At 31.9% G+C, this 18,810-nt stretch overlaps 3 protein-coding genes across 4 annotated transcripts in view; all 3 read left to right on the top strand.

Moving 5' to 3' along the window:
• The window catches only part of LOC109802487 (uncharacterized), a 30,757-nt gene extending 25,604 nt beyond the window's left edge, over window positions 1-5,153 (top strand). For both annotated transcript variants that reach the window (XM_020363878.3, XM_020363877.3), the window contains one exon: window positions 3,804-5,153. In XM_020363878.3, the coding sequence (XP_020219467.1) occupies window positions 3,804-4,586 (783 nt within the window). In that variant the 3' untranslated portion in view covers window positions 4,587-5,153. The remainder of the gene's footprint in view (window positions 1-3,803) is intronic.
• A 2,936-nt stretch (window positions 5,154-8,089) lies between these two features.
• LOC145957140 (uncharacterized) lies at window positions 8,090-8,803 on the top strand. Its single transcript, XM_083073355.1, has one exon. It carries the CDS (start codon window positions 8,090-8,092, stop codon window positions 8,801-8,803), a length of 714 nt encoding a protein of 237 aa, XP_082929481.1.
• A 2,173-nt stretch (window positions 8,804-10,976) lies between these two features.
• On the top strand, window positions 10,977-16,489 carry LOC109802488 (uncharacterized). The gene is made up of 10 exons (XM_020363879.3): window positions 10,977-11,133; window positions 11,648-11,812; window positions 11,920-12,022; window positions 13,158-13,270; window positions 13,947-14,015; window positions 14,473-14,588; window positions 15,148-15,202; window positions 15,660-15,780; window positions 16,002-16,144; window positions 16,237-16,489. Exons 2-10 carry the CDS (start codon window positions 11,675-11,677, stop codon window positions 16,333-16,335), a joined length of 957 nt encoding a protein of 318 aa, XP_020219468.1. The 5' UTR covers window positions 10,977-11,133; window positions 11,648-11,674; the 3' UTR covers window positions 16,336-16,489.
• The last annotated feature ends 2,321 nt before the right edge of the window (window positions 16,490-18,810 follow it).

Below are 18,810 nucleotides of genomic sequence, written 5' to 3' on the forward strand. Positions count from 1 at the left end.
CATGGCTTTCCAAGCAAGACAGCTAATGTGGCTCAATCTCCAACTTCAGCTCCAGAGCTCAAGATTGAACCGGAGGGCAATCATCCAATCACATTATCTACCGATGATTACCAAGAGTATCTTCAATTCAAGGCAACTAAACAGGCCTCTTCTTCCATCATTGTTGCTCATACTGGTAATTCTACAGTCTGTCTCTCTCATTCTACGTCTATTGGACCTTGGGTTTTGGACTCCGGTGCTTCTGATCACCTAACTGGTAATGTCTCCCTTTTCCCTAACCTATCATCACCTAGAACTCCACACCATATCACTCTTGCAGATGGGTCAAAAGTCCAAGCCACTGGTATTGGTCAAATATCACCTCTCCCATCACTACCATTAAAATCTGTTTTACTAGTTCCTGGATGTCCCTTTAATTTGATTTCTATAAGTAAGTTGACTCGGTCACTAAACTGTGTCATAACCTTCACTTCTGATTCTTTCTTGATACAGGACCGGAGTACGGGACAGACGATTGGAGCCGGATCTGAATCACATGGTCTCTACTACCTTCAGCCTTCTACCTCTACCATATGTGCATCTATTGAGTCTCTTGGTTTAATTCATCGTCGCCTGGGTCATCCAAGCTTGAATAAATTAAAGAAAATGGTACCTCATCTCTCACGGTTGGAGTCCTTAGAGTGTGAGTCGTGTCAATTAGGGAAGCATGTTAGAGCTTCTTTTCCTAATAGTATTAATAGTCGAGCTATGTCTCCTTTTGATGTTATTCATTCTGATGTTTGGGGTCCTAGTCGTGTTCCTTCTCTTTTAGGACATAGGTATTACGTCATCTTTATTGATGATTTTTCTAGATGTACTTGGATATTTTTAATGAAAAATCGTTCTGAGTTATTCAATATTTTCCTAAGTTTCTATTCGGAGATCAAAACTCAATTTGGCAAAGTAATTCGGATTTTACGAAGTGATAATGCTAAAGAATATTTTTCAGATTGCTTCAAATCATTTATGGCTTCCCATGGCATTCTACATCAATCTAGTTGCCCTCATACACCTCAACAAAATGGTGTAGCTGAGCGAAAACATAGACATATTGTGGACACTGCTCGTACTCTTTTATTGAATGCCAATGCACCCCCAAAGTTGTGGGCCGATGCAGTCCTCACTGCAGGGTATTTAATAAATCGAATGCCATCGTCTGTCTTGAATGATCAAGTACCTCATTCCCTATTATACCCATTGGATCCCTTTTATTCTGTTCATCCTCGTGTCTTTGGTTGTACCTGTTTTGTCCATGATCTTTTCTCAGGACGTGCTAAGTTGTCTGCTCGGGCCATCAAATGTGTTTTCTTAGGATACTCCCGTGTTCAAAAGGGGTATCGTTGTTACTCTCCTGCTACGCATCGATTTTACACCAGTGCAGATGTCACTTTCTTTGAAGATACACCATATTTTATTGCCACAGATGTTTCTCCGGTTGACTCAGATCTCCTCTCTCAGGTATTGCCTATTCCTCATTTTGATCATAGTGTGCCTCTTACCACACCTGCTACTTTAGAGGCACCAGATCCTCCCGCACTACCAAGGTCTGACCATCCTCTACACCGATTTGGGATAACTTATGAGCGTCGATCACATACTGTTGTTCCTCCCAATGATTCTTCAATTGAGCCATGTGATTCTACTCCTGCTTCAGTCTCCTCACCTACTCCGGCCCCACCTACCTCAGTTGACTTGCCCATTGCTCTTCGTAAAGGTAGTCGTTCTACTTGTAATCCTCATCCTATTTATAACTTTTTTTCATATCATCGTTTGTCTCCTACCTATTATGCTTTTGTCTCTGCTATTTCATCTATTACCATTCCCAAGACTGTACAGGAGGCCTTAACCCATCCAGGATGGCGTCAAGCAATGATTGATGAGATGACAGCTTTAGACTCCAATCACACTTGGGTACTTGTCCCACCTCCGCCTGGAAAATCTGTTGTTGGTTGTCGGTGGGTATTTAATGTTAAAGTGGGCCCTGATGGACAGGTGGATAGATTGAAAGCTCGTCTTGTGGCTAAGGGATACACGCAAGTATATGGTTTGGATTACAGCGACACCTTCTCTCCAGTTGCGAAGATGGCCTCAGTTCGTCTCTTCTTAGTTATGGCTGCTATGAGGCATTGGCCTTTGTTTCAATTAGACATCAAAAATGCCTTCTTACATGGTGATTTGGAGGAGGAGATTTATATGGATCAACCTCCTGGGTTTGTTGCTCAAGGGGGGTCTGGTCTTGTATGTAAATTACAAAAGTCCTTGTATGGCCTCAAACAATCACCTCGTGCTTGGTTTGGTCGGTTTAGCAAAGTTATACAGGAATTTGGAATGATCCGCTGCGAGACAGACCACTCTGTTTTCTTTAGACGCTCATCGACACATAGATTTATCTATCTTGTTGTTTATGTAGATGATATTGTGATTACAGGTGATGATCAGGAGGGCATCAAGGCACTGAAGCAACACTTATTTAAACACTTTCAAACTAAGGATTTAGGTCCCCTGCGTTATTTCCTCGGGATTGAGGTCGCTCAGTCAAAGTCCGGTATTGCTATTTCTCAGAGAAAATATGCCCTTGATATTCTAGAAGAGACCGGACTTACAGATTGTAAGCCAGTTGACACTCCCATGGATCCTAATGTGAAGCTTATGCCTAATCAGGGGGAGCCTTATCCTGACCCAGGGAGATATCGGAGATTAGTGGGCAAATTGAATTATCTCACCATGACCAGACCTGATATATCCTTTCCTGTCAGCGTTGTAAGTCAGTTTCTTAACTCTCCCTGTGAGAGTCATTGGCTTGCAGTTGTTCGAATCCTTAGATACATCAAAAGATCACCAGGAAAAGGACTTGTTTACAATGATACAGGACATACAAACATTGTTGGATATTCAGATGCAGATTGGGCAGGTGATGCAAGTGATAGGCGGTCAACATCAGGCTATTGTGTCTTCATGGGTGGTAATCTTGTCTCATGGAAGAGTAAAAAGCAAAGTGTTGTTGCACGATCAAGTACAGAAGCAGAATATCGTGCTATGGCTCACACCACATGTGAGCTCTTGTGGCTAAAATTCTTAATTCAAGAGTTGCAGTTTTGCAAGGTTGGTCATATGGAACTAGTTTGTGATAACCAGTCAGCTTTATACCTCTCCTCTAATCCAGTTTTTCATGAGAGAACAAAGCATATAGAGGTTGACTGCCATTTCATCAGAGAAAAGATCCTCTCCGGTATCATCAAGACCTCCTCAGTTTGCTCCAAGGATCAACTTGCAGATATCTTTACTAAATCTTTACGTGGTCCTAGGATAACATATATATGTAACAAGCTAGATGCATATGATATATATGCTCCAGCTTGAGGGGGAGTGTTAAGATAATTCTATAAGATATAGTTTAGATATACTAGTTTATCTTCTCTTTAGTTAGTTTTATCTAAATCCCTAAACTTTAGGGATTGATTATGTTTTCTGCCTATTTATTTTATTGTACCTATTCAGATTCAATAATAAGAAATTATTCATATTCAAGTAATCTAAATAGAATATATTAAAAGAGAAAAATGTTTAAAATTATAAAAAAGATATGTATAAATAATTCATAAGAATTTGTATCTAAAATTTAAAATAAGTTAACATGACATGCTATTCTTTAAGGTTAGATCCTGCATATATTGGATGGTTAAAAGTGTAAACTTTTGCATCTGTATCAACTGATTGCATGTTTGTTTTATTTTATATAAATTTATGGTTTTAATGTTGTGAAGGTTGCCCGAGGCCAGATTGAGAAAGCAGTTGGTCTCAGGAAGCGACTTAACCAAGTAGCAGAAACCACAGATCCATCTCAGCCTACATTTGTTCAATCTTCTATATCATTTTCTCCTTTCCAGACCACTGACGATGATAACAAGAAGGCAGCAGCGGCTGCCGTTGCCGCTAAGCTTGCTGCCTCTGCATCCTCTGCCCAGATGCTTACATCTGTTCTTTCTTCTCTTGTGGCTGAAGAAGCTGCCTCCTTGAATGGTAACTTGAAATCTACAGCATTCTCATCAGGATTGCCTATTTTCAACCCAGAGAAAAGACCCAAGCTTGAAAAACCAACACCTGTCGTAGATGTTAACAGTCCCGATATGGCAAATTCTTCTTTTTATGCAACTATACAACAGCAGCCATCATTAGCAAATGTACCACTTGCACCGTCAGTTGGCATGCAAACTGTGTCACAAGCCAATCAACTACAAGCAGCATTTGCTTCTGCACCCACTCCACCACCTCATTCTCCAGCAAATCAACCACCAAACCAATATGTCCAATTCCAATCAACTGGTTTGATGGCTGGGGGAATTCCTTATGGATATGGGTCAAGTAATCTGCCACCTCCACCACCACCTCCATTGCCTCCACATGTGGCAATGGGGTTATCAATACCCGGCACTCAACCAGCTCAGCAGCAACAGCAGTCATCACCAGGAGGATTTTACAGGCCACCTGGCATAGGGTTTTATGGGCAAAGCAATCCATCAACACCACCGCCAGTACCTAGGCAGTGAGCATTATTTGAAGATCATCGGCCAACTTTGTTGCAAAACCTTGTAACAAGTTCCTCTAGGAAGTTGCTGTGTATGCAGAGAATTTTCTTACAGGCTGTGTATTTTAGTGTAAATTATTAGAGAATTAGATGTGGCCAGAATTCATCTGTAGCCTTATACACCCCTCTGCCTTTTTTAATTTTGCCTACTGCCTTAAGTCTGAGTGGTAGGCTTTGACATCATAGCGCGATACTTGAGATCTTCACTAGTGTCTACTACTGTTAGAAAGCACCTCGTGGGGCCTTAACTAACTATTTTGAAACATCACGGAGCCCTTGTCATGGTGCACGTGGACATCTTGTTTCTATTATGAAACTGCCTATAATGGGGATAAACATTAACAGATGGTGTTATTCACCTCTAGATGAATTTTCAGAGCTTCATCTTCCTCATAGTATGCTATCCTGGGAGGTTGAATGTTAATGTAGATTAATACCAATTGACAGGATGCTGATATTTTGGTATGTGCTATAGGATCTTTGTTTTTGCAAGGAAAATGCTGGTAATGCACACTAATATTATCTTTCAGACACTGTCCTTTTAGGTGAAATTTCCGTGGGTTTCACTCAATATGTGGGTCTTATTTCCCATTTGGTGGATCTCATTCCCAAACCGGTGAGATTTACGTGAATTTTAAATAATAGAAGAAAATATATTTAAAAAAATTGATATTTAGTATGTTGACAGCACTCTTTTATTTCAAGGCTTTTAGAGGTCCTTGAGCTTTTCTTTGAATTAACAAAGACCTTACCAGTTTGCCTCTAACAACATTTTCTAGTTATTTTTAAAATGCGATAATGGTTAGGATCATGAACTCGCCTGAAATATTGATAAAATTATGCATTTGAATCTGGAAACGAGTTGCCGTGAAGTGATTGTTGACCGAGAGATTTACAAAGTATTATTATACCAATCATCTCTAGCTTGAAATGTCACATGAAAGTTCGGATGAAGATTAAAGTTGAACAAATAAAATAGTAAACTATATATGCATGTTTGAATTGGATTATAGTGGACAAAAAATACGATTGAGGACTAAAATCATGCATCAAGTGGAGATGCTTTGGTTTGAGAGAAAAATTAGGGACAGAGTGCATGTTAAGTTTGATGGTAAGATTACGGTAAACTTGTGAATATCCAAATAAAACAAATTAAATTGATTCACTTAATTAGTTGTTTCACTGTAAATCTAAACTGATCCGACTCACCATAGTTCAGTATATAAACTCCTATGGTTGATAGAAAACTTTTTGCCAAGTTGTAGAAGTGGGGAGAGGATATTTTGAGAACTTTCAAATAACTGTAAGAAGAAAAAATTCTCACTTTTCAAACAATTCAATTTTGATATATAATGTAAGAGTAGATAGTATTTAAAATAGAGTTAATCATCCATACACTGCAAGTGTAAAATTTTTTATATTTGCAACCAATCATATCTTTTAAATTATTTTATTTTATTTTTATTTCATTAAATGAGCAACTGACATGACACTATTAAAAGATATGATTGGTTGTCAATATAAAAAAACTTTACACTGACAGCGTATAAGTGATTAACTCTTTAAAATATTATTACTTATGTGCTAAGATTATTATTTTTTTGTCTTTTTAAAAGACTCTTTTTAAATTGTCTTTTGCAATAATAATGGTAATTATTATTATTATTATATATTTTTACTAAAATTATATATTTTTAACTCTTTAAATATTGTAATAGTACAATTTTAGTATTTTTTTATTTTCTTACAAATTTAAGAAATTGTCTTGATGTCATGGTAACGAAAGACATAAAATATACAAAAATGCTAAATTCTTCAAATTCAAATTCCGAAACTCCTCCAAATGTTAAGTTTTTTAAAATGTCAAATATGTAAGTTGAACAATATGTGTTTTAAGTATGCAGAAATTTTTTTGGAGGATGATTTCAGAATGTATAGTAATATTCTAAAATATAATGTTATACTAACAAATGACATTGACATGACAGATATAGATGTTGATACTCAATGATGTAACATGATATTTTAATAGCAGAAAAAATGACAAGGTGTTGTGGTATTCGAAACACTTCCCTTTAACTTTAAAAACAATGTTTAACCATTAAATCACTAAATTTCTTTAATAAGTAAATCAAAGTGATTATATATATATATATATATATATATATATATATATATATATACGCGTTAATTGGAAACTAATATTGTATAAATATTTACTACTATTAAATAAAAAATTGTATGTATTATATTATATTATATATTATTAGTATTAATGATATTTTTGATAAATTGTCATTAATAAGTACATTTATAGATAGGTCCAATCACTTAATTCCTGTGGAAAGGAAAAATAATTTACAATTAATGCGTATATATATATATAATTAATATATAAATATAATTTATTTATAGATAAGCCAATATTTATATAAATTAATACTAATAACATTAATATAATACATACATTTGTTTATTTAATAGTAGTAAATTATATATATATATATATATATATATGTATATACATATTATGTATATTATATATGTCTAAATTATATATTATTAGACTAATTATATCATTGATAAATTAATAATATTATTAATGTTATTTGTATATTAATAGATAAATTAATAATTTAATAAATATAAATACATTGAATATAAATACAAATATAAATATATTAGAAAAAAGATTAATTTAAAATATATGATAGTTCAAGAATAATAAATTTGCCAAGATTATTGATTAATTGCAAAAGCATTTTCTATATTTTAAAAAAGCGATCATAATAATCAATTATAGTTTGTTAGTAATCGATTTTGTTTATTTTCAACCTAACCAAACGCACTTTAACAATGTTATATGGCTTAAATAGAATTATTTCTTATGATAGATATGTGATCTTGTATCATGGGTGTACATGTTGGAATTAAGCACTGATGTAGTCCTTCAAATTAAATAGAACTCCTTTTGCTTTTTCACAGTCCAATAAGTTCTTGATGATATTTGCAATGATACTCTTTTACACTTAAAGGTATTCGGATTATCAAGTAGATAAATAATCAATATAGTAAAAGTATTTAATGATTATGCATAGATCTAATATATAATCAGAAAAGGATATCAATTTGTTCAACAAGCTACTATTGGGGAAATGGCGTTGGAGTATGTTCCACAACGAAAAAACCTTATAGGGAGACATACTAGAATCTAAATACGGAGGGTGGAGGGATCTAACGAGTGGAGAGGATAATAACTTCCAATCATACTGGCGGAAGGACTTAAGAAAAATGTGTAGAAATAAGGATGAGGAACAATGGTTTGAAAGACTATACTAATGGAATGTTATGGATGGTCAAAAGACTCTATTTTGGGAAGACCCATGGTTGGTTCAGGAACCACTAGCAGCAATCTATCCTAGAATCTATTTGAATTCTACTAAAAAACAAACCAGAATACATTCAATGGGACAATGGAATGAAGGGGAGTGGAACTGGGATTTCGGGTGGAGAAGAAACTGGTTAGGGAGGGACTCTGAGCAGTGGGAGGATCTACAAAGGAGACTACAAGGGTTACAATTTGACAGTCATAAAAAGGACTACTGGAAATGGTTGCCGGGGAATACTCAAGCATATACAGTGAAGTCCACCTATGGTGAATTACTATCTTGGAAAGTTGGGTCAGAAGAGGTACCTTTCCTAAAAGAGTTGTGGTCACTTAAAATCCCCCCTAAGGCAAAAATACTAACATGGAGAATGTACTTTGAGGGCCTACCAACTATAGATAACTTGAAAAAGAGAAACATACAGATAGCTCAGAATGAGGAAAGATGCAAGTTCTGTCTTGAGGAAACAGAAACAACAACACACTTATTTTTTCACTGTAGTAAGGTTGATCAAGTTTGGAAATTATGTTACAAGTGGGCCAATTTTAATACAGTTTTACCAGCAAATGCAATTCAACACTTCCAACAACTTCCGGGACACAGCTACAAAAACAAGCAAGCATCAAGATGGAAAATAATGTGGGCGACAGCTGTTTACAATATTTGGATGACAAGAAACAATAATATCTTCAGAGGGCAGGGAGTTGATACACAACAATTGGAGCAGAAAATCAGATTTACAACTTGGTCATGGTTGAAAATGGATAAGGATTTTCCATTCAACTATGTGTAGTGGGAGTCAGTACCAGGGGTATGCATTACAGAAGATGAAGGATAAAGATAGGAAGACTTACAAGGGGACACCAGGGATGACACAAGAGGTAATAATAATCTGAGTGGTTGAGTGGAAAAAAAGGATTCTATACAGGGCATTAAATGATTGGTAGAAAACAAATGAAAGTGAATTTCAACTACTCTTATCTTAAGGGCGAATTCGGGATTCACTGTTTTGCTTTGCAATGTTGGGTCAAATTATTTTTAGGTGGGATACTAAAATTTTGTTTGGTTAATTCGTAATTTGGATAGTTAATCTAAATTACCCCTAACCAATACTTTGTAAATATGAGATTATGGCACCCCTAGTACCACAATATAATTTTATTTGGCCGTTTAAAAAAAAATCAGAATATGTGCACAGGGTCGTCATTATAATTTTTATAAATAAAAAAAAATCAAAAATCATGCTACATTCATTAATTAATGTGTTAATGGTGTTGTTTTATTGTCTTTTAATGACAATGATGAGCAACGACAGCAGTTACACATTTATTTTTGTCGAATAATTGTGAAAATGAACCTTTTGAATATATTAATCGAGTGTTCAAGTACAATCTACAAGTTTACTTCATGGAAGTACCTTGTAATTGTAAGATAATTGGTCCTTGTGTGGGTGTGTGCGTCCTATCATGTACAATTAGTAAAATCATGTTCATCAATAAAATAAACTCAAACTATTTAATGTGTTTGAAAACATTAAAATATAAAAAATTATATATATTAAATACATTTTTAGTCATTAAACTTTGAATAATGTATTAACAATGGATTAACATTAGTTAAATTTAAAAACTAGAAAGACCAAATTGCAATACAAAATTTTTAGAAACCAAAATTTTATGTTTATATTATTATTTAACCTTCTTCTTATATATATATATATAATATTTTATATTTATGTAAAAGTATATTCATATATAATAATTTATATTTATATAATTATTAGTTTAACTAGAAATATATATTTTTTAATTGTGAGATTTATAATAACGAGACCAAAATATAAATATAAGACGATGTGCATATTATAATATTTCACTATTAGATTGAAAATATTGGTTCAATTAGTAATATATTTATAATTTATACTACTACTAATAATATATATATATATATATATATATATATATATATATATATATATATATATATATATATATATATATATATATATATATATATAGAGGTTTGCGCTGAAATGAGTTTTTTTTAATAAATTTTTCTCCATAAACAAAACCAAATAATTATATATTTATAAACATGCTTAAAGAGCCTAAATGTATATCAAATATGTTAGATCTTATTGGTATTTAAGGTGAATGTGTGTATTATCATTTGTGTATCAAATAAATTGAATAATTTGACAATAAAATGTTGTTTTTGGAGTTAAGGATAAGATGTTCAAATTTCATCAATTTTTTCTCTTATTTTCCACATGCTACATTACTACATCAATTATTATTGCATCTTATATTTGTATCATTTATCATTTTATCATGGTAATATTATTTATCGATTTGACTTCATATATCATGTCATTCATAAATGTAATGTCAAAAAAATTCATTAATTTAAAAAAAAAATAATAAATAAATTAAAATAATATAATTACGATATTTAATAACCTAGTTCACCCAATTAAATTTTGGAGACTAAAATTATATAAAAAATCTTTGAAGACTAAAATCGTATTTGGACCTAAAAAATAAATGCTATAAGTTAATAAGACAAATTCATTTTTGACTAAAATATCTTAATCATTTTATAAATTTTTAGTAAATAAATAATAAATACTATAAATTGGCAAGGTAAGTTCATTATCTTTTTTTTCTTTGGCGAGGTTAAAAAATTATGACCATCACACATTGATTAATAAGCAGAAAAACTGAAATGATTAATTTCAATTATATTAAGGATAATTTAAAATATATATATATATATAATTATGAAAAAAAATTGAAGGTGGAAGAGATTTAGATAAATAAATTAAAGTTGGAAGGTAATACTTTTTATTATTAATAATTAATAATTAATAATGAATAACAGTTGGTAAATAGTGTGTTTTTTTCAGGAAGTGACACATAATAAATAAATGAGCCACAAAAATAGTGTAGAATGCCCAATTTGGCACAACTATATATTGATTTCAAGGAAAGCAAGAATTGGGAGATTCATTCATTTTTTCTCCCCCAAAAGGCCTTTCTTTTAATCGAATCGATCACCAGTCAAGAGTTAACACATCTCAAACCAGAGCGTGCTTCACTTTGCCTCGCTACTGTTGGTTTGGTATGCTAACACACCACAACACATCCAATCTTTCTATTCATATATTTTTAATAACCCCATTTCCTAATTTTTACTTATTTGCATTTTTCTTTCCTTCAATTTCATTTTTTTTAACAACACACCAATCCTATTGATTTGCATTTCTAACTATTCTGCTCGCTGTCAATCTTGAAGAAAAAAAGGTGCATTTTTTTTTTCTGATGGTAATTGATTTATGTGTGTTCTCCATTATTGAAATTCAGTTTTTTTAATTCATTTATTGTTGCATTTGAGTAATCTGATGCCTCTTGTATCTAGAGTTTGGGAAATTAGTCCATGTTACGATGTTTATCAACATCTAAAGCGGATGAGAATGATGCTTGTACGTGGATTGTTTTGGAAAAATTATGGAGTCCTAGCTAGTGTGATGCATGGAAATTGGAATTAATGGATTTTTGATAGAGAACATTGATGATGATGTTTTTTTAACTTGACGGTATTGTGCTCTTAGAAATGGTCCTTTAATGACTTGTAGGCTGACCTGTAGTAAAGAATCTTATTAATGTCTTCAAGAACGTTGAGGAGAAGACTCCATCATGGGGATGTTGATGGCAAAAGGCAAGAGCATTTCGAGACTTCGGGATTAGATTCACTGAACGAGCCTTTGTTGACAGATGATGATTATGTTGAGAACAAAAAGGTGAGAAATTGTTTATTTTAAATAGGGGATGTGAGCATGATGAATTCATTTTTTAAATATGTTTTTACATATGTGATGTTATATTTCTAACTTTCTACGTTATACAGATATGCACGCTTGAAGATCTATGGGATGATGAGAGGAAAAAGGCGCAATTTCATTGGACATTCATATTCTCAAGCCTCATAGCGCAATGGGCACAATGGTTAGGTATGCAGATGATTGTTTTGGCTTGCCTCACAGATACAAATACAATGAAGCTTGATAGTATGAGTAATTGAGTAGTAGGTTGTTCACTTTTGTTAGCATACAACAACTCCTAACTATATTTTCTTCATGTGTTCTCATTAACTACAACTTAACTAATGATGTTTTATTTATTTTTCCTATTAGAAAGCTGTCTAATCTTTAACAAATGCTGACTTGACACATTTTTTTTCATAACTTTCTCATAAGAAGCCCTGCATTTACTATTAAACATGATTCTTGTGATATTAGTTCACAGTTCACACATTCTTTGCTCAAGTTTTTGTGGACATTTTTTTTATCAGTGGTAGTTAAAGGGTGAATACAATCCAATGCTCTTGGCACTCTTTATGCAAAGAAAGTCAAGTGATTTTCTCTTCCCTTGTTGTCTCGCATTTTGAGTCGTATCTAAAACAACCAGTCTTTCGACAATGAACATTGCATAATTGATAATTCTTTTTATGTAAGTTGTAAGTATTAATTGAATGAACTGATGGTGAATGATGATTAATAATAGGCTAATAATTGAATTTTGGGGTACATTCACATGGTGATTGGTGCAATATATATGACTTACAAATATAAAGAAAATCAATGATATTTCTTTTCCTTGCTATCATACATTTCGAGTGGCAACTAAAACAATCAGTCTTTGGGTTGTGAACATTGCATAATTGAACAATTATCATGTAACTTGTAATTTTTAGTTGATTGAACTGCTGGAAGATGATGAATGATAATAAGCTAGTAATTGAGTTTTGGGGCATATTCACAAGGTTATGACTTATAAGGTTTGAAATCTAAAGCATAGAATTAGAAGGGAAGCATTGCTCAAAATTTGTAGTTTTTGAAAATACATGAACTTACTATCAGAGGGGTTGTTTATATTATTCATTTCTAAGAGCTTTGTTTTACGATAATTTGAAAAAGGCATGAACCTATATTATAAGTAGTAAATATTATAGGTTTTGTGTAAGTTTTCCATATATTTTTTTTGTCATTGCTGAATTGGTGTATAAATCAGGAGACAAGCATCAAGCATGTTATGATTTTAATGGTGATTTTGTGACCTTTAGCCTTATTTTTATTGTTTATGCAGCAACTATTGTACTTGGATCTGGATCTCTTCTTGGACGTCTTTTATCTTTTCCTTCTGTTGCTCTGAATATGCAAAACAACAGGATCCTTCCTTCACCTCTAAGCCCTCTGCAGGTATGTAGTGAAATCTTATTTGGAATTCTAATGAGCTTTTTTTTTTCTTTCCAAATTCATGTTAGTCAGTAACCAAAATCTGCTTTAATCTGTTAGCAAATGAGCTCATATGATTTTAAAATTTATATTTTCTACAATATAAAAGCCATAAATTATGAACCTTATCTAAAATAAATTTTGATTTTGGATCAATATCCACCAAAGCGTCTAACTTCACCACCCTTCTTTTGAGAATGAAATGGTGGCAAGAATTTTTTTTTTATTAATAAAATCAAGTCTATGATAAGATATTATCAATTGAGTTAGTTTGATAGTGTCATAGTGTCTTGAATATTTGCACTAAGGCATAGGTGGGCAATCAATATTTGTTTGAAATTTTTGATGATATGTATATGGTCGTTATAAATTTTGCATGGAAAGAGGAATATTTGAGATGCCTATTCTCTTTATGTAAACATGTTTACTCAAACATTTGATTTGCTGAGATTTTGGTTCTTTTATTTTTTGTAATCTTTTTATTTGTTTTGATTGTTGTGGATGTGGTGTTTGTGTGTTTGTTTTGTTGTTGAGATTAAGAATTTTATAACTATACTGTCGCATATTTTTATAGCTTGTTATTATGTGCTTTTCTTATTTATAGCTATTTGTACTTGTTTCACATGTATTTCTTTTTTAGGAAGAAAGGCTAAGAAGCCTTCGGCGACGGATTGAAGTACCCTTTGATGGTTCTAAAGTAGAGCACCAAGTATGTAATTAATGCATTTGGGTTTAAATTTTCGTATCACTTTACTAACATTTAACTTTGTATCCTGCATTTTATCTTATTTATTTTTTACTTGTTTTGATCCTATAACTATCTTCGTGTGTCCCTTTCAGTTTCATTAAGCTGGTTTTTGATTTTGATCTGCAATCTGCAAATATGCTTAATATACAATCTTAATGTGCTTAAACTTGAATGTCAGCATGGTAACTGCTTGACATGCAAGTGCTTACATATGAGGATCGGCAATTCTTTTTAAATTAAATTGCCTTCCATTGTGACCAAGTACAATGACGATTTGTTGCATGTCATATAACCTATGCATCTAATCTGCCCATTGGATGTTTCTAAAAATCTATAATATAAATAGCCAATAGAAGATGTGATAGACATTTTTTACTTTTTCCAGTAGGATGACATTTTTAAATTTGTTTGGTTGCAGGATGCACTTAAACAATTGTGGAAATTGGCTTACCCTGACAGGGAGCTTCCTTCTCTTAAATCAGATCTTTGGAAGGAAATGGGATGGCAAGGATCAGACCCTTCGACTGATTTTAGGTGTGTAATAAAAAAAAGCATTATACTTTTAAGGAGAAAGGGTCAGAGCTTGAGTATGGATATGGTTTTATTCTGCAACAAGTCAATGACTCAATATATTATCTAATACCATTAAGGCTTCATTGGTTTACTAATAATATAAAATGAATGAGAACATTTTGACCCTCTTATGCAAATTTGATTACCGTAATAATCGTGGACTAAGACCCCATCCTTGTATGTTTTACTCGTAGATGTTTTGATAGTATGATTTTGGATTTTGAATGTAGTTCTTTGTATATTTTTGGAATAATGAGTTTTGTTTTGGCATGTTCTTATAGAATAAAATCATGGAATAGTGTATACAAATCAATCATTATAAATGAAAATATTTAATTTAGAAATTATCTCCAGAAATAGTCTATTTTTATCTATATATTATTCTATCATACTCTTGATCTTCAAAGAAAAGTTTCCAATAACTCTCTAACCTTTAGACTTTACATAGTCAGTAATACATTCTTTGATTGTTTGGGAAATTCTGAATTAGTTTATATGAACTTCTAAACATGGTTTGCAGGGGTGGAGGATTTGTTTCATTAGAGAATCTAATTTTCTTTGCGGGGAAGTATCCAGTAAGTTTCTTTCATTGCATTTGCATTCATGCACACATTGCCCTTGCTTAGTGAGTATATTTAATATTTTTTATTAATACATTATATAAATTATTCTTTTCATTATATTTAAACTTGTAATTTGCTCACTAAATTATCTCTCGAGGTCAAATTCTACCCTCATTCTTGTAAAAAAAAACAGCGCTTTTAATTTTATAACCTTTGTGCTGGGTACACTTCTATCTACTTGTGCATTATTGACATTGACACATAATTGATTTAATTTGATTCAGAAATTATGAGATTACAATATAATTTTTCATTGTGATTTAAGAAAATAAGCTATTATATTATATGTATCGACAAACTATCTGCACTACACACGTGTGAAAGCAACAAGTTCATACAATGTGTTAAATACTTTATCAAGTAGCATGATTTTTTAAGTCATGCACATTTCTACTTGTCATTTTTATAGGATTCATTCCAAAGATTATTACATAAACAAGATGGAACTAGAGCTGAGTGGGAATATCCATTTGCTGTAGCCGGAATCAATATTTCTTTTATGTTGGCACAAATGTTGGATCTACAAACAGGTAACATATATTCTCTTAAAAAGAAATTCAGTGGTTGTAATGATGGTTATTCTCTGCTCTAAGTAGTTAAATTTATTATAGAATCTCGTTTCACCTTGCCACCTTCACTAATAAGTATTTATCTTGCAGGGTTTCCTTATTTGTTCTGTGTTGATGTTTGTTTATTACTCACATATACATCATATTTGTATACTCATCTGAAGCAACTATTTTCCTTATAGGGCTTCCATCTTCTTCGTCAGGAGTTTGTTTTCTTAAGTTGCTTGAGGAGGATGAAATGGCATTTGATATCCTTTTTTGTATTGCCTTTCAAATGATGGATGCTCAATGGCTATCAAAGCGTGCAACATATATGGAATTCAATGTAACATATATCATTAAATTGTATTTGTTCATTGCTTAATTATTTTTATTATTTGTGATTTTTTCTTGACAGATCTATGATTTTTTCATTAGGATGTTTTGAAGTCCACAAGAGCGCAGTTAGAGAATGAGCTTGCGCTTGACGATATCTCTAGCGTGAGAGATTTACCAACTTACAACATCTTGAGATGATGGACGATTGTCATTTAATTCAACATTTCTCTCATTTTTCCCCCCTTCCTCTATTTTGATAGAGAATGTTACATGAAATGTATCTAAATAATTTGTCACTTTATTTCCATATAGAAATGTGAAAAATCAAGGGATAGTGGGTTCACAAATATCATATCAATTTGTTGATTTCCATCATCCTTTTATTTAAAGCATGTGAATCAATATTTAGAAAATTAATAAAGGATTAAAAGGATATTAATAATATATTACACTTAACCTTTTTTTTTTCTTTTTCTTATCTCATTATTTAGAAAAAATAACTATATTTTAAAATTATAATTTATAGAGCCCTTAGAAATAAATATAAACAAAACTAAAATGTCATATAATATAATAAAAGTATAAATCAATTTGTATGGATGATGTGAGTTGAACCCGATGAATCAATTCGTCAACTTATTTATTTTTTATAAGTTGGATTAGATAAATAAATTCACCAATTTACTCAACTCAAGTTGTCAACTTCATGGGTCAACCTATTAGTTCAACTTTCTTTTAATATTTTTTTTCATGCTTTTAAAAGATAAATTTGGAATAAATTTATGTTAGATGAATGTTTTAATTTTATAAGCTAGCTTCTTTTTTTTAGATAATTATTCTCATTTTATATAAAATAAAAATATATTGTTTTAGTCATATGTATTTTATTGAATTTGGATTATCTCTTGCAATTTTCTCTCTTCAGCCTCTCTCCTGCAATATTAATAGCCATGAGATATATCTAATGACTCAAATTTAATCATTTAAGAAGTTACATTAATTATAAGATTAAATTTGAGCCATTAGATATATCTCATGGCTATTAATATTGCAGGAGAGAGGCTGGAGAGAGAAAATTGCAAGAGAGGATCCAAATTCCATTTTAGTAGTATATTTTCATGTATACATTCCTTGACCCTTTACATGAAAAATATGATCCCTCTAATAAATTTTACAAATAATAATAAAATTATTAGTTAAAGTGATAATATATATTAAAATATTTTAATTGAGATTTTTTTTTAATTTGGATAGTTGAAGGTGAGATAACTTGCCAACCAATCATTTTTAACATACCAACTCACTAATGTGAGCTAATCCACCAACCCACCAGTAAGTGAAATAAGTTACATTTTTCAATTCGTTTTCTTTAGTGGTCAATTTGTCTTATCTCGATTCTTTGATGGGTCAACTTGTCTTGTTATGTTTTAAGTGGATTGATCCTCTGTCACACTATTAATCATCATATTCCATTTCAAGAATATTAAATGCATTTTTAAAAAAATTACTATAAGTTACAAAATAAATTAAAATACATTTAATAATAAAATGGGCTGACAAGTCAATCCATCTTATCTTGTTGGGCTAACATGCTTAGCAAGATGTGATAGATAGATTGGATTGTCTATCCTATCTCACCAATTTTTGGCAAGCTAGTAGGTTAGTTTATTGGCCGCGACCCACTTTGTCGAATTTTTTACATAAATAATACTTTTTTTTTAAATTACAAATATAACACCTGTGCAACTTTATTTACTCAACTAGAACTAATTACTGTTCAAGCTCAGAGTTCGGTTCCCAGGGAACCGAATTCTGAGCTTCAAAATTTTTTTTTTTTGTGCTCAGAATTCGGTTTCACGGGAACCGAATTCTGAGTTGGTTTAAATTTTTTTTTGCGTTTCTGGGAAGCGGCACGGGCCGTTCCGGAAGCAGAACGACCCGTTCTGCTTAAACACATAGAGTTTTATTTTTGAAATTGGAACGGGCTCAGAACGGGCCGTTCCAATTTCAAAAATAACACTCTATTTGTTTAAGCGGAACGGGCCGTTCTGCTTCCGGAACGACCCGTTCCGCTTCCCAGATTCGCCTACACTGTGCCACAAACGAAAAAAAAATTAAAAACAACACAGAATTCGGTTTCCCGGGAACCGAATTCTGAGCACCAAAAAAAAAAAGAAAATTTTGAAGCTCAGAATTCGGTTTCCGGGGAACCGAATTCTGAGCATGAACAGTGATTGGTTCTAATTGAGTAAATAAAGTTGCACAGATGTTACTTTTGTAATTTTTTTTTAAAAAAAATTTATTTATGTAAAAAATTCCCACTTTGTCACCTTTAACTTTAGTCTTCTTAAAGTCATTTTTTTTTAATCAAATTTTATTTCTTTGTTTTGTTAATACCGTGTTACTCTTTAACATCATCATTAAAGTGTCATCTCATGGATGTATGTGAGCCATCACACCATCACCAAAGCTATACATCATAAGTTTATGTTAGTAATAATGTCATGTAATGACAATTACTAATAGTCGAGAAGGAACTAAAATTGCCTAATTTTAAAAATTAAAAAATCAAAATTGTATAATTAAAAAGAAAGCCAAAATTACAAATTAAAAATGACATGAGGATAAAAGTACAATTTAACCTTTTTAAAAATTAGAGATTAAAAGTACATA

Source organism: Cajanus cajan, chromosome 4, assembly GCF_000230855.2.
Source record: "Cajanus cajan strain Asha chromosome 4, NIPB_CcT2T_4, whole genome shotgun sequence".
Classification (NCBI taxonomy): Eukaryota; Viridiplantae; Streptophyta; class Magnoliopsida; order Fabales; family Fabaceae; genus Cajanus; species Cajanus cajan.